Consider the following 14169-nt stretch of genomic DNA (forward strand, 5'->3'; position numbering starts at 1 on the left):
CTATAATTAAAATACATTTAAAATACATTTAGGCTAGTCCTACACGATTAAATAATAAGGTTTTTAATTCTCGCTTGAAGGTTTTGGAGGTCGGGGATTTGGCGTAACCCCGGAGGTAACTCGTTCCAAAGAGCCGGTACAGCCACAGAGAAGGCTCTCCCTCTGGGGGCCACCAACCGACATTGTTTGGTCGATGGCACCCTGAGCATGCCCACTCTGTGGGAGCGCACAGGTCGTTGGGAGGCTATCGGTGGCAGAAGGCGGTCTCGTAGATACCCCGGTCCTAAGCCATGGAGCGCTTTGAAGGTGGTCACTAACAGCTTGAATTGCACCCGGAAGGCTACCGGCAGCCAGTGCAGGCCACGCAGGATGGGTGTTATATGGGAGCAACGTGGCGCTCCCTCTATTACCCGCGCAGCCGCATTCTGGACTAACTGGAGCCTCCTGGTGCTCTTCAAGGGGAGCCACATGTAGAGAGCATTGCAATAGTCCAGGCGAGAGGTAACGAGGCCGTGAGTGACCATGCGTAAGGAGTCCCGGTCAAGGAAGGGGCGCAACTGGCGAATCAGGTGAACCTGATAAAATGTTTCCCTGGCGACGGCCGTCAGGTGTTCTTCTAAAGACAGCCGATCATCCAGGAGAATGCCCAAGTTGCGCACCCTTCCCCTGGGGGCCAATACTTCACCCCCAACAGTCAGCGAGGGCGAAAGCTGGCTGTACCGGGACACCGGAACCCACAGCCACTCTGTCTTGGTCGGGTTGAGCTGGAGCCTGTTCCTCCCCATCCAGACCCGCACGGCCTCAAGACACCGGGCCATCACTTCGACAGCTTCGTTGGGGTGGTTTGGAGTGGAAATGTACAGCTGAGTATCATCAGCGTATAGATGATAATCTACCCCAAAACCACGGATAACCTCACCCAGCGGCTTCATATAAATGTTGAACAGGAGAGGTGAGAGAACCGACCCCGAGGCACCCCACAAGTGAGGTACCTAGAAGTCGATCTCTGCCCCCCTGCCAACACCGTCTGCGAACGGTCAGAGAGATAGGAGGAGAACCATCGATAAACGGTGCCTCCCACCCCCAATCCCTCCAACCGTCGCAGCAGGATACCCCAGGTCTGAAGCCGGACTGGAACAGGTCTAGAAAGACAGATTCCTCCAGGTATTGGGGGAGCTGATATGCCACCACACTCTCAACAACCTTGGAGACTGGACGATAGTTCGCCAATACAGCTGGGTCCAGGGAAGGCTTCTTGAGGAGGGGCCTCACCACCGCCTCTTTCAAGGCGGTGGGAAAAATGCCCTCCAACAAGGAAGCATTGGTAACTCCCAGGAGCCAGCCTCGTGTCACCTCCCGTGTGGCCAGTACCAACCAGGAGGGACACGGGTCCAATAAACATGTGGTGGGATTCAGCCTACCCAACAACCTGTCCATGTCATCGGGAGTCACAGGATCAAACTCAGCCCAGGTAATGTCCACAAGACTCGGCCCTGTCATCTCACCCGGATCTATCCAATCAGCGTCCAGACCGCTCCGGATCCGAGCGATTTTATCAGACAGATACTGTACAAAATCCTCAGCACAACCCTGCAAGGGGTCCTCCCGAGCCTCCTGCGCAAGCAGGGAGCGGGTCATCCTAAACAGGGTGGCTGGGCGATTATCTGCCAATGCGATAAGCGCGGAGAAATAATTATGTTTCGCCGTTCTTATCGCCACTAGATAGGTCTGAATATGTGACCTAACTAGTGTTTGGTCAGATTTGGTGCGGCTGGACCTCCAGACACTCTCTAGGCGTCTTTTCCGGAGCTGTGTAGTTGTACCACAGCTCCCCTTTTTTTTCTTTTTTTGAAGTTTGGTTAAGTAAACTGCTTTAATATGGACTATATGCCACTTCAAGTTCCAAAGCTAATGGAATTTGCCATCAGTGCATAATGATTTTGGCATCATCATGAATGGAAGATTGAAGGGCAATGTATAAATCACTTCAAAATTAATAATGGTTGGGAGAGTGGCAAATCAAGGGAAGTCAAATAATGAAAGCCATTTGCACTGCAAGCCCCATTACTTTTGTTCATGCATTGTGATACACAGCAATATAGAAAGGCAGATCTTTCAGCAAAATAGTGCAATGTTGTTTTCATTATTTTTTCAAAAGTATTGGCTTCCTTAATTCTGTCTTGCTTTTTTTCCAATTTCTTTAGGCAACATAAAATTGAGCTTGATGGATGTTTTTTTAGAGGCAAACCAAGGGTGAAATCCAGGTTCTGGTTCTGGAGAACCGGTAGTGGAAATTTTGAGTAGTTTGGAGAACCGGCAAATACTACCTCTGGCTGGCCCCAGACTGGGGTGGAAATCAGGGGTGAAATGCTCCCAGTTCGCACCGGATCACCTGATCCAGTAGCAATGGTGGGGGGTGGTTCAGAGAACCGGTAGCAAAAATTCCTGCCCCCCCAATGCCCAGCTGAGCTGCGCGATCATCAGCTGGATGCAAGGCAAAAAATGGGGGAGGGAGTCTGTTTTTCCTCCCAGCAGGCTCCCTGAAGCTTGAAGCCTGCTGGGAGGAAAAACGGGATGTGTGGGGGGGCGTTTTTGAGAGAGAGAGAGAGAGAGAGAGGAGGGAGAGAGGCAGGGAAGGAAGGAAGGAGAATAGGAAGGAAGGGGTACAAACCTGGCACTAGATGCAGCTTCAGAGGATAATCCAGGGCTGGAAGGGACCTGGAGGTCATCTACTCCAGGGGACTCCAACCTTGGTCACTTTAAGAGTTGTGGACTTCAACTCCCAGAATTCCTCTGGGAGTTGAAGTCCACAAGTTTTAAAGTGGCCAAGTTGGAGACCTCTGATCTAGTCCAACCCTGCTCTAGCAGGACATTGTTAGTGAGTTTCTGTCTTTTGATCCCCCAGTCACATAGCCACACCCACCCAGTCACATGACCCCCCACCAATCCATGCCCCCAAGCCACGCCCACAGAACCGGTAGCAAAAAAAATTAGATTTCACCCCTGGTGGAAATAGAGATTTTGCAATATGCTTCCCCCTGGAGTGAGGAGGGAATGGAGATTTTGCAGTATCCTTCTCCTGGAGTGGGGTGGGAATGGAGATTTTGCAGTATCCTTCCCCTGCCATGCCACCAAGCCACACCATGCCCACCAAGCCACGTCCACAGAACCGGTAGTAGAAAAATTTAGATTTCACCACAGGCAAACTAAGCTGAGAAGCTCACTTTGTTCATTGTTTTATTTCTCCTCCAGAGAACTATGAAATATTTGTGCTTATTATTATTATCATATAAGGTTTGAGATGTTTTATATTGCAGTAGAAGAAGAGCAAAAGAGGCAGGCTGCCTTGTACACATGCTTCTTCTTAGTTCCATACTGTCGCCCCAGAAAAAAGAGCAGCACATCTGTTATTAGCCAATACTTTTCTCCTCCTAAAAAGAACATATCCAGAACACAATGCTCACTTGATTTGTTTTAAAGAATGTGGAAAAACATCCGGAATAAAAGCATTCAACAGAAAGCATATAGAGGTTACCCTACTGTCTATTGGGGACAAATTGCACCATCTTGTATTTAAGCTTTTTAATGTTTTTTTTTATAAATAAGACACCCTCGTTGTTCTAGTTACCAATTATATCCATAACCATTCGTTTTAGATGTTTTTGATGAGAGGACAAGAAAAGAACTTTTCACAGACACATACTGTAAAGTTTGTGGGGCTATACTGCAGTTTGAATCGCAACGAATAGCTCACTATGAGGTAAGCTTTAATACAGAACATGTCAATGAGATTTTGTGACCCCATGTTTCCTCAAATATGGAGGATTCTCCTTTTACTGACTAAGATTCTTGTTTAAACGAATCAGATGTTCCTAAAAAAAGCCTAAATGTATCCATTGAAGAACTGTGATACCTATTAAACAAAAAGCTACTGGTAGTCATTTCATTACCCAACAGATCTCATCAAGCTGGCCTTTGATTTAGAAGCCTTCTAGTCAGGAATATTTTTTAATGCCTCACATAAACAAAAATTTTTTTTAACTTACCTAATACAAGTAGTCCTCAACTTACAACCACAACTGAGCCCAAAATTTCTGTTGCTAAATGAGACATTTATTAAATTAATTTTGCCCCATTTCTTGCAATAGTTGTTAAGTGAATTGGTGCAGTTGTTAAGTTAGTGACCCAGTTGTTAAGTGAATCTGGCTTCCCCGTTGACTTTGTCAGAAGGTGGTCACATAATTCCAGAACACTGCAACTATCATAAATATGAGTCAGTTTCCAAGTGTCTGAATTTTGATCATGTGACCATGGGGATTTATAAGTAAATGTGAAAAACAGTAATAAGTCCCTTCTTTCAATGCTGTTGTAACTTTGAACAATCACTAAATAAACTATTATAAATTGAGGACTACCTGTATTTATTTATTCCCTTAGTTTGTCCAGTGGCCCTACCAGAAATAAAGCCATGAAGTTCAAACCAATTGTTAGATATCATATGGAACCAGCCTCTGAAACATTCTCTCTTTCTCTAAAATTTACCACTTGAACCCTAAGTGTTGTCTGAAAATCTGTAGCAGTAAGCAAATCTTATTTTTAAAATTCAAAAATTAATATTTCTCTCTTTTGCTACACGCACAGTACTGAGGTTGGTTTACACAGTTTAAAAGCAGCAAAAATCTCTCTATATATAAAAACTGATATGCGTGTGTATATTCCAGCATAACTCTGGAACACCTCGAGAAATTTCAAGCAAACTTGGTACATAGATGACTTACTCCCTGGAAACACCCTTAACACCCCTTGGGGTGTATGTTCTGTTAAGATACAGCCTATTGTGCCTTAAAATAGCTTCTACTGTACTGCCTTAAAATAGCTTCTACTGTACAGCACAGTGGAGTTGCTATGGTAACGGCACACCCTCCTTGCCCCACCACAGCCGGCCAGGGGTCGCAAAAGGAGGAGGGGGAGGAGGGCCACCGGAGCCTAAGTGCAGGAGTGAAGCGGCTCTATAATTGCCTTCGGACCACATTTGTGCTCAAGGCAGCCTTCGCCTCCTGCCTCTTCAGGCTGGAGCTTGTGCACACCACGCTCAGCTGAAGAGCTGTTGGGGGGAGACAGGAGACATGGCAAGGTGATGGCCAGAGCTTAGTTCAGGAGTGAACCAACCCTGTACTTGCCTTCACGCAACATTTGCACTCAAGGCAGCCTTCTTGCCACTTCGGGCTCAGAGCTGTAAGTCGTGTCCTGTTGCTAGGGGCGAGTGGGGCAGGATCACATTGTCATTCCACATCATAATGGTCTTCAGGAGGAGGAGGGAACCCCATCTCCACTGTGAAGCACGCTAAAGTTCATAGCTGCGCAAGATGCTGCACGGGGGCCTCCTGGCCTGCCCGACGCCTCATATCAGAATCAGAGGGTGGGAGAGAAATACAGAGAGGGGGGGGACAGAGATACAGAGAGAGGGGAGAGACAGAAACACAGAAAGATACAGAGAGAGGGGAGAGATACAGAGGGGGCAGAGAGAGGGGAAAGAGAGAGGGGGAGAGGGAGAGGGAGAGAGATACAGAGAGGGAGGAGAGAGAGAGAGAGAGACAGACAGATAGACAGATACAAAGAGGGGGGAGAGAGACAGAGATACAGAGGAGGAGAGAAGGGGGAGAGACAGAAACACAGAAAGATACAGAGAGAGAAGGAGGAAATAGAGAGGGGGAGACATACACATAGAGAGTGATACAGAGAGGGGGGAGAGAGAAAAGAGAGAGAGATACATACAGCGGGAGCCGGTGATAAATACCCGGGCAATGAGTTGTTATCAGCTAGTTAATAATATAACAGAATAACAGAGTTAGAAGGGACCTTGGAGTTCTTCTAGTCCAAACCCCTTCTCAAGCAGGAAACCCTACCATTTCAGACAAATGGTTGTCCAATCTCTTCTTAAAAACTTCCAGTGTTGGAGCATTCACGAGTTCTGGAGGCAAGTCATTCCACTGATCCATTGTTCTTGCTGTCTCCTTAGTTCTAGTTTGCTTCTCTCCTTGATTAGTTTTCATTGATTGCTTCTTGTCCTGCCCTCGGATGCTTTGGAGAATAGGTTTGTCCCCTCTTCTTTCTGGCAGCACCTTAGAACAGGAAGACCAACAGGTGGTGCTGATCAATCCCAATATGTGTAAGCATAAAATAATCCTCAATTTGGCATGTCAGATGGCGAACTGCATAACCCTCCATTATGAACTGACAAATAATTTTGTAATTAGAAACTCAGTATAATATGTTGCCATAGCTCCACTACAGCACCCAGCAGTCACCCAATCTAGCTGTAAATCATTGGGTACCAAAATTTCAGCTTAAAAGCTCTACTCCTAGATGATCTGTATCTTTATACAATTGTTTTTACATATTTTTGAAGATTTGCTCTGATATAAAATTGACACTTTTTCTTTTCAGGGAAAAAGGCATGCACAAAAAGTACGGCTTTATTTACAAATGTATAATGAACAAATGGACAGGCTGCATATGAATTTCCAGGTAAAGTTATCCCATTTAGAATAGAATAGAATTTTTATTGGCCAAGTGTGATTGGACACACAAGGAATTTGTCTTGGTGCATATGCTCTCAGTGTACATAAAAGAAAAGATATGTTCATCAAGGTACAACATTTACAACACAATTGATGGTCAATATATCATCAGTATATAATAATATATATCAATATATTAATATATCATCAATATATAATAATATATAATTTACATCAATAGGATGGTTACATATGGGACACAGGCAATGGTAGGATTCAAATAATTTAACAACCAGTTCTCTGCCCTAATGACTAGCTGGGTAGCCTTGGCTGGGTGATCATGTAACTGGGTGGGTGTGAACAACTCAACATCATTCATGTCAAGGAGCACTTCACCTCACCCGGCCTCTCGTAACTGTGGGGAAGCTGCAACGGTCGTGTGTGAAAAACCGTCATAAATCACTTTTTTCAGTGTCATTGTAATTTTGAATGATTACCTGTACAAAAATACAAAAAGCTTATTTGCTTGCAAAAAGCTGCCCTGAATACCAGTCATTAGATTAGAAATACCTGCAACCCAGAGTTACAAATCAGGCAGGGTGCCAGAGCACCTTGAGGAATTAAAATAGTTAAAATGCAATGATAACTATCAACAGCCAACTCTTGCTCATAAAGTGAAATCCTTTAGCAGAGAGATCAGATACCAGCTGGTCTCACTCACCTCACAAGCTATCCTAAGGAAATCATCCAGATTTAAGGAAAGATCACATGCCCCCAGAAAGGCAATAAAGAAATCAGTGTGAAGCTTGCATCTGCCTCTTGGAAGTACACCCCAAAAGGACAGTGCCAAGAACCACTAAAGCAGTGAAGGAAGACCACTCCTTCCCAGATAGAAAAAGAAACCATGAGGCAGGAAAAAAACCAAACAAAATACAAATAATTAAATCACAACATCTTAAATCCTTTTAAAATTAAAACTCAATCCTTGTCTGGCTCATTGCTAGAGCTCAAACCCTAGGCAAGCTCAAGTGTAAACACTTGAGATAAACCTAATTACAAATAATGCAATTAGCGCTAAAATGTAGCAAACGAGCAAACACAGTAGCTGTTGCTTGTTAACCAATTACCAGATTTTTCAACCCTGCTTCTTTTCAGGAACAGAGATTAATCTTTTTCCTTCCAAACAAAGCTGAATAGGAAAAATTATCCCATCAATAAACACGGGATTCAACATCGCCAAGCACAGAATTAAACTTCACCAAAAAAACAGTTTTTGACCAAAACTCAGAAAAGGTATATAAACTCATGTTTGAATGTCAATCTTTCTAGCTAGCCAAGAAGCCTTGCTGAATGTCACTCATGTTGGTTCCTTGCCATTAAAAACTTCTTTCTAGCAGCTCTGCTTCGTTATTCAGTTATCTCTATAAGTCCTGATCGTTGCAACCCAGCTGGAGTATTTCCTCCCAACAGCAGTGTAAAAAGCTTAAAATAACCCTTCTCCTTTAAGAAAGTCAAGTTCCTAATAAAGCAAAGAAAAATACAGCAAAGGAAAAAAAAAACCTCCGAAGAAGCTTAGGCAACAGTAAGTCTGGGCATCCTGCCAAGAACCTTTAGCTGTTACAACATAATAAGGGTTAGCCGGAGAGGCAGTTTTTGTAAGCAGGACAATAAAAATTAGGCTACAAACAATACTAGAATGTTTCCTTCCTGCCTTCCTTACATGATTAGTCCCGTAAAGTGGAAAAAACAAAAGGAGATTTCTTCCAACAATTGGTTGTCTGAACTGCTTAGAAAATTAACAACCAGTTCTCGCAAATAGGTGCAAACCAGCTGAATCCCACCACTGGACATAGGATTTGTGCCTTGTAGCTTAATTTAATCTGACCCTAGCATTATCTGAGTTTCTCATGACAGAGAAAAAGATAAAAGATCCCTAATATACAACTGCTAATCCACCTCACATTTACCCTAACCTTGTTTCTGTTTACTGATGCCTCAATTAAGTTTTCTGATAGGTCAACACATGTTCCTATGATAAAACTAGCTAATGGTTAAAAAGAAAATAATATCATTTTCTTATTTAGATGTTTTTAATTCCATCCTGCATACAGCCATTCTTTGTCTCTTGAACAGCATGAGTGAGAGGGAAAAAATGAAAGACCATAGTAAATTTATCTGTGGACAAATAGAACTGGTGCCTAACTTTGTTGGGTGTCTTCAAGCATAAGCTGGTTAACCAAATTATCCAGAGATGCTTTATTTTAGATTCTTACCCAAAGCAGAATTTGACGTCCTAAAAGTTCAGCCAATGTCTATTGTTATAATGAATTAAATAACTTTCGACTTTGATTTCAGGAGAATCCAAATATGGACAAAAATATGTATTGCAAACTTTGCAACATGGTCTTCACATCTCCAGTTGTTGCTCAATCACACTATCTGGGAAAGATTCATGCCAAGAAACTGAAGCAGTTGTCAGATCAGACTCAGCCCATACAGGATGTTCAGTCAGAACATGGTAAAGATCTAATAATTAATGTATTCTCTTTTTTGTCAGCTACTTTAGATGAAGCATGGATTGCTTTAATCATAATACCAATGCAGCTGAAGAACAAAGCACATTAAATGTCGTTATTTTGTTACTCTTACATATTTCTCTTTTTTCTTTTCCTCTTGTAATTTCATAACAGTGCAGTGAGAAAGGAAAGAATCAGTAACCTACCTGAATAACTTACAGACATAAAAAGATGGCTGTATTTTCTTAGAGGCAGTCTAATGGTTCCTTAAAAAGTCAATTTCCAATTCTGGTTGGACACTTTTTTGTTCTGATTGTTTTCCACAAGGAGACCAATCTTTCTGCATGGCCCTTTTTCACAGATTCCTCGGCAATTTCAATTCTGCCAGAGGCATCTCTTGAAAAGAACTTGCAACAGGATGTTGATTCTGAGGACCTATATTCATCCTGTAGAACTGCTTTGGATTTCGATGATCCGGATAAATATTGCAAACTCTGTTCTGCACCCTTCAACAACTCGTTTATGGCCCATCAACACTACGTAGGCAAAAAGCACAAAAGAAATGTATTACGTAAGAAATTGGTGGCTGAGATTGGAACTCAGGCTATCCCTCTGGAGTCCAAACCCAATGGTAAGCAGCATCAAAATAAATATTCCCCTTTATATCAGGTGAGCATGGCTCAGAACCCAGGTATACCATCAGTCTTTTCCTTCCATATGCTCGCCCTAGTTGATCATCTTCCTTTCAGAGCCCAGTGACTCTGGTGAAGGGAATTCCTTGTTTGCTTTGGCTGTTTTCTTAAAATCCAGTATATTGTTGCCTACCTTTAGTCAAAATTTTCTATTACAGTAACAATTGGATCATGACAGATGCATTTGCAGACACACCAAAGCAGACACAGTTGCTAAATGTTTTTTTATTACAACCAGGCAGATAATAATAGATAAGATCATGAATTAAGGTCTTTGCAAAGAATGCTTGTCTGAATATTTCCATTTGGAATTAAAGTATCAAGAGAATGGTCCAAATTTATTTCAGAAGTCAAAGAGCCAAATCAGGAAGTCCAGAAGTTTAAAGATTCAAAAAACAGGGAAACATAGGAACAAGAGTCACAAGCTTGAATTTTGAAAAAATGAAGACTGAAGGCAAGGCAGCTACATAAATCTATGTGCAGGCAGTTGACTACAATTACTTAGGCCTTGCATTTTGCCCAGTGAGAAGCCTCATGGGGGTTGCATTGCTCTGCTCGCCATTGCATGCATGAAAATCTGGGCTTGGGTGTCATGCCTCATCGTCTGACTGCTCCAGCTGATCAGGAGGTGCCTATCGTTGATCAGCCTCAGCTGCGTCATGGCTTGATGATTTCTGAAGTTGACAATGCACAAACTCATCTGGAGCAGCATTGTCAGAATCAGATTCTGAGTCTAACTCATGGTCCATGGTAGAACAAGTTCACAAAGATCTCCCATAAGATGTCTGTTGTTTGGGAGAAAAGGCATAATATTACTGCATTTTCTTTAACCTGTAGCTCTCTTTTTTTGCAGCACTTGGCGTGGGCAACTATGTATGCACAACATGCAATATCAGCCTCACATCCATAGAGATGTACCAGTCACACATGCAAGGAAATAAGCATCAGCTTAAGTAAGTGTTTTCCTGGTCCTCCATCAGTGATTGAGGAGCTGAGCTGAGTCTTCAGGAATACAGTATGAGTACATGAGTACCCATGTACTCATACTGTAAACAAAAATTGATGGTTAGAATTGCAAAGAAAGAATGTGAGCAAAGTTCACTGCAAATTAACTTTATCACTAGAGGTCAAATAATGTTCCTCTGCTGAAGAAATGAGGTTTCTTCTTTGCCTTGAAGGCTGGACTGTTTTTCTGTTGAGTTCTTTTTTTCCATAGCACATTTTCCATAGCACTAACATTAGAAAAAATATTTTCTAAGGAATTTTTTTCTTTGTTCTTCAAAGGGTAATTCAGGTGAGAAATCTTGGGTCTGTAAATATTTTAGAGTAGAACTCATATCATTAACTGTGATATAGTGCACTAATATTTGGAGATTTGCAGAGCACATGTATCTCCCCGCCTTGATATTTTCTATAGCTGATACTCAGACCTACCCTCCACTCATGAGGCAGTAAGGGTCTCACAATGGACACATTTATGAGGCAAAACAATCAGCTTGGCTTACAGTTGTCCAAAATAATAAATGCAACAAAGGCAACAGGAAAAATAATTGTCCAAGAGTCCGTTGGAATTGAGCATCTAATAAATTCAAATAAATGAATGCTGGAAGAGTGTGTGTGTGTGTTTGTACATTTAAAAAACATAAATGCAGGGAATGTATCTCCCATAGTCAGGTAAATTGCTTATTTCTATGAATATTCCGTAAAGCTAAAAATTCATTTTTCAATATCTTGAAAAATTAAGCTACACATGATCAGGCTTGATTAATATTGGGGGAGGAAAACCATCAATGAAGAAGGCAGTGACAAACTGATACTATTGCCAGCAAAGTTACATACTTTTTATATGTCCTTGAAATCACCAGAAGTTGATTTCTATTCAAGCATATGGTAGACAATTACTCCCAAACTTTTCATCTAGCATATAGTACAGCATATAGAGAGCCAGTTTGGTCTAGTAGTTAAAAAGCCAGGCTAGAAAGCAGAAGAATGTGAGCTCAAGTCCCGTCTTATCCATGAAAGCCAGCTGACAGGTCATTTTCTCTCTCAGTCTCAATGAGATGAAGAAAGGAGGAGAGAGAAGGTGTAATGGATTTGTTTGCCAGCTTAAGTAATTTGTAAAAATAATAAAGATGAGATTTATAAAATTAACAGATACCTTATCTAGAGGGCACTAAATTAGGAAAGGTGAAGAACTAAGTCCTATTAAAGAATTGTACTGCATGAGCCTCAGGAGTGACCTTAATGATACCAAGGAAGCATTAAAACCATTAAGACATTCTCATACTTTCTTTATTATTTGTTTTAGAGAAAATATGATTGCCACTTCTCTGATGAAGATTTCCAGTAATACAAACAGTTCATTCCAAGATGAATTGGCAGATTACATCCAAGTACAAAAAGCAAGAGGACTGGAACCAAACGTTAATTTTAGAAAGCCTGAGCAAAAAACCTGTGAAGCTATTAATGGTCATGAGGAGACCTTTGCATCTGACCAAGGTTTTCTTTCAAGAAATGCTTATGAACCAAATCAGCATTCCACTTTTTTTCCAGAAATGGACACATTTTCATATTCTGTTGGAAGCAGATCACCATACCCACCAATGCAAAAATATCCAGTAAAACTAGAAAATGTATGTACGTACAGCACAAACAGTGATTCTGAAAAGCAAGTGCCTCAGTTGACTATCTACAGAAATGACAGCTATAAACCACTATCGGCCGAATCTACTGATAGGTACAAGTCTTTGTTTTCAAAAAATAGCTCTAGTGCTGACAAGGGAAGCCATAAGCTGCCAAAGAAATCGAGAGCCAAAAAAGAAAGGCCACAAGAGGGAGAAGGAGATCGTTCAACTCTTAAAAGAGCAGGAGACAATCAAGAGACAGAGTTGGAAAAAGATGGTAAGAAGAAAAAAAAGAAAAATCATATAGATTCAATAGCTGGGTCAAAATCAAAGCATAGTAAAGTAAAGGGAAGTAAAGATCATTCTTCTGAAAAGAAAAGCAAAAGACACAAGAAGGAGAGAAAGAAATATGAAACCAGTGCAACTACAGAAGAGGACATGCTGTGGAATGAATCTGTCTTGGGATTCTAATTAACTTTCTGTTTATTGTTGCTTGAAGCTTGACACAGTTTTTTTAATGTTTTATTTACTGGCTATTTTTAAAGTTGCTACTTCAGAAATAATGAGTGGAGATGGAAATCATTAGGGAAGAAATTGAAGAAATTCTCCAATATGATTTGGAGTATCATTTATATTTTAAAAATGCTTCTACCCAGAACAAGACTGAATACACCAGAAAATATTTCATATTTGATACAGAAGCATATAACTTGTTAAGTTCCATTAAGTACATATTGTTGTAAAGTTTAACAGAGAATATAAAAATATGAGACGGGGCTGGATTGTACCCCAAAGTAGATATTTTTTCTTCCTGCAGATAATAAAGAAAAAAAAGCATATAAGAGATAATTTGTTTAATGTTTTTCCTCCATATCAAATTCTTCCTTTTTTTTGAGAGCACATTGATGGAATGCTCCTATTTGAGCTTAATTGTAGACAAATTAGGTTAACCATTGTTTTTAAAAATTATTGTGACAGACTTTATATAAAAGCAAAAGGAATATATAATTCTGAAATGTTTAGGCATTCAAGGATTTTTAAATGTAGTTATAATGATTTTTTTAAATAATTGACATTTTGTGTTGTTTCCAGGGTTCAAATTCTTTTTCCACATTCACTGGCAAATTATTAAAATAAGGCATTGGAAAGTATTGCAGACTGAGCCCTTGTTTGAAACATGTTGGGGAACCAAAGTGAAACATTTTGAGGCAATTTGGATATAATCAGTTGTATCTACATTTCTAGTTTTTTCTTATGTAATAATGAGGTGTAAAATCACGTGCTTTTAAAGTTATAGAAAATTTGAGTTCAAACATGAACCACCTTAAACATTATGTAAATAACAATGGTATGTCATCTGATCAGTCACTTCCATTGCTTTTGAAAAGGAACTGGAGAACAATCAGCAAATTTCTACAATGTTAGAACTTTCATCAATAAAAGCAATAACACTTATATTAGAATGCTCATTATTTAGTGGGTTTCCATTCAGCTGTGTTCAAGAGCTTTCCTCCACATTTAACCATTGAAAGAGCAGGAAAGTATGCCCAACCTGCATTAAATTGTCTTCTCTGGCTCAACTACTAACACCAATATATGTTAAGGGACAATCAATAAACTATTTATGTTTTTGAATTTGAAGAGAGATGAGATGATAATCAGGAGGCAAGAGGAGAGCACAATATTGTTTAAATGGAATTTTGCAGCATTAAAAGGCAGCAGGTAAGCAAAAGGCAATGGCAAGTAAAAAGCCTGAGAGAATATTCAAAGATTTTTTGGGAGGAACAGATTCACAAGGCTCTGCTTTGACTCAACA

At 40.8% G+C, this 14169-nt stretch overlaps 1 protein-coding gene across 3 annotated transcripts in view; it reads left to right on the forward strand.

Moving 5' to 3' along the window:
* The window catches only part of KRCC1 (lysine rich coiled-coil 1), a 37502-nt gene extending 23686 nt beyond the window's left edge, over nucleotides 1-13816 (forward strand). For 2 of the 3 annotated variants that reach the window (XM_058182329.1, XM_058182332.1), the window contains 6 exons: nucleotides 3657-3760; nucleotides 6448-6528; nucleotides 8877-9039; nucleotides 9399-9668; nucleotides 10583-10682; nucleotides 12038-13815. In XM_058182329.1, coding sequence (XP_058038312.1) covers nucleotides 3657-3760; nucleotides 6448-6528; nucleotides 8877-9039; nucleotides 9399-9668; nucleotides 10583-10682; nucleotides 12038-12824 — 1505 coding nt within the window. In that variant the 3' untranslated portion in view covers nucleotides 12825-13815. Of the gene's footprint in view, nucleotides 1-3656; nucleotides 3761-6447; nucleotides 6529-8876; nucleotides 9040-9398; nucleotides 9669-10582; nucleotides 10683-12037 lie in introns of all 3 variants that reach the window. The other variant, XM_058182330.1, reaches the window with a different exon arrangement.
* The last annotated feature ends 353 nt before the right edge of the window (nucleotides 13817-14169 follow it).

The sequence above is a fragment of the Ahaetulla prasina genome, chromosome 4 (assembly GCF_028640845.1).
Source record: "Ahaetulla prasina isolate Xishuangbanna chromosome 4, ASM2864084v1, whole genome shotgun sequence".
NCBI lineage: Eukaryota > Metazoa > Chordata > Lepidosauria > Squamata > Colubridae > Ahaetulla > Ahaetulla prasina.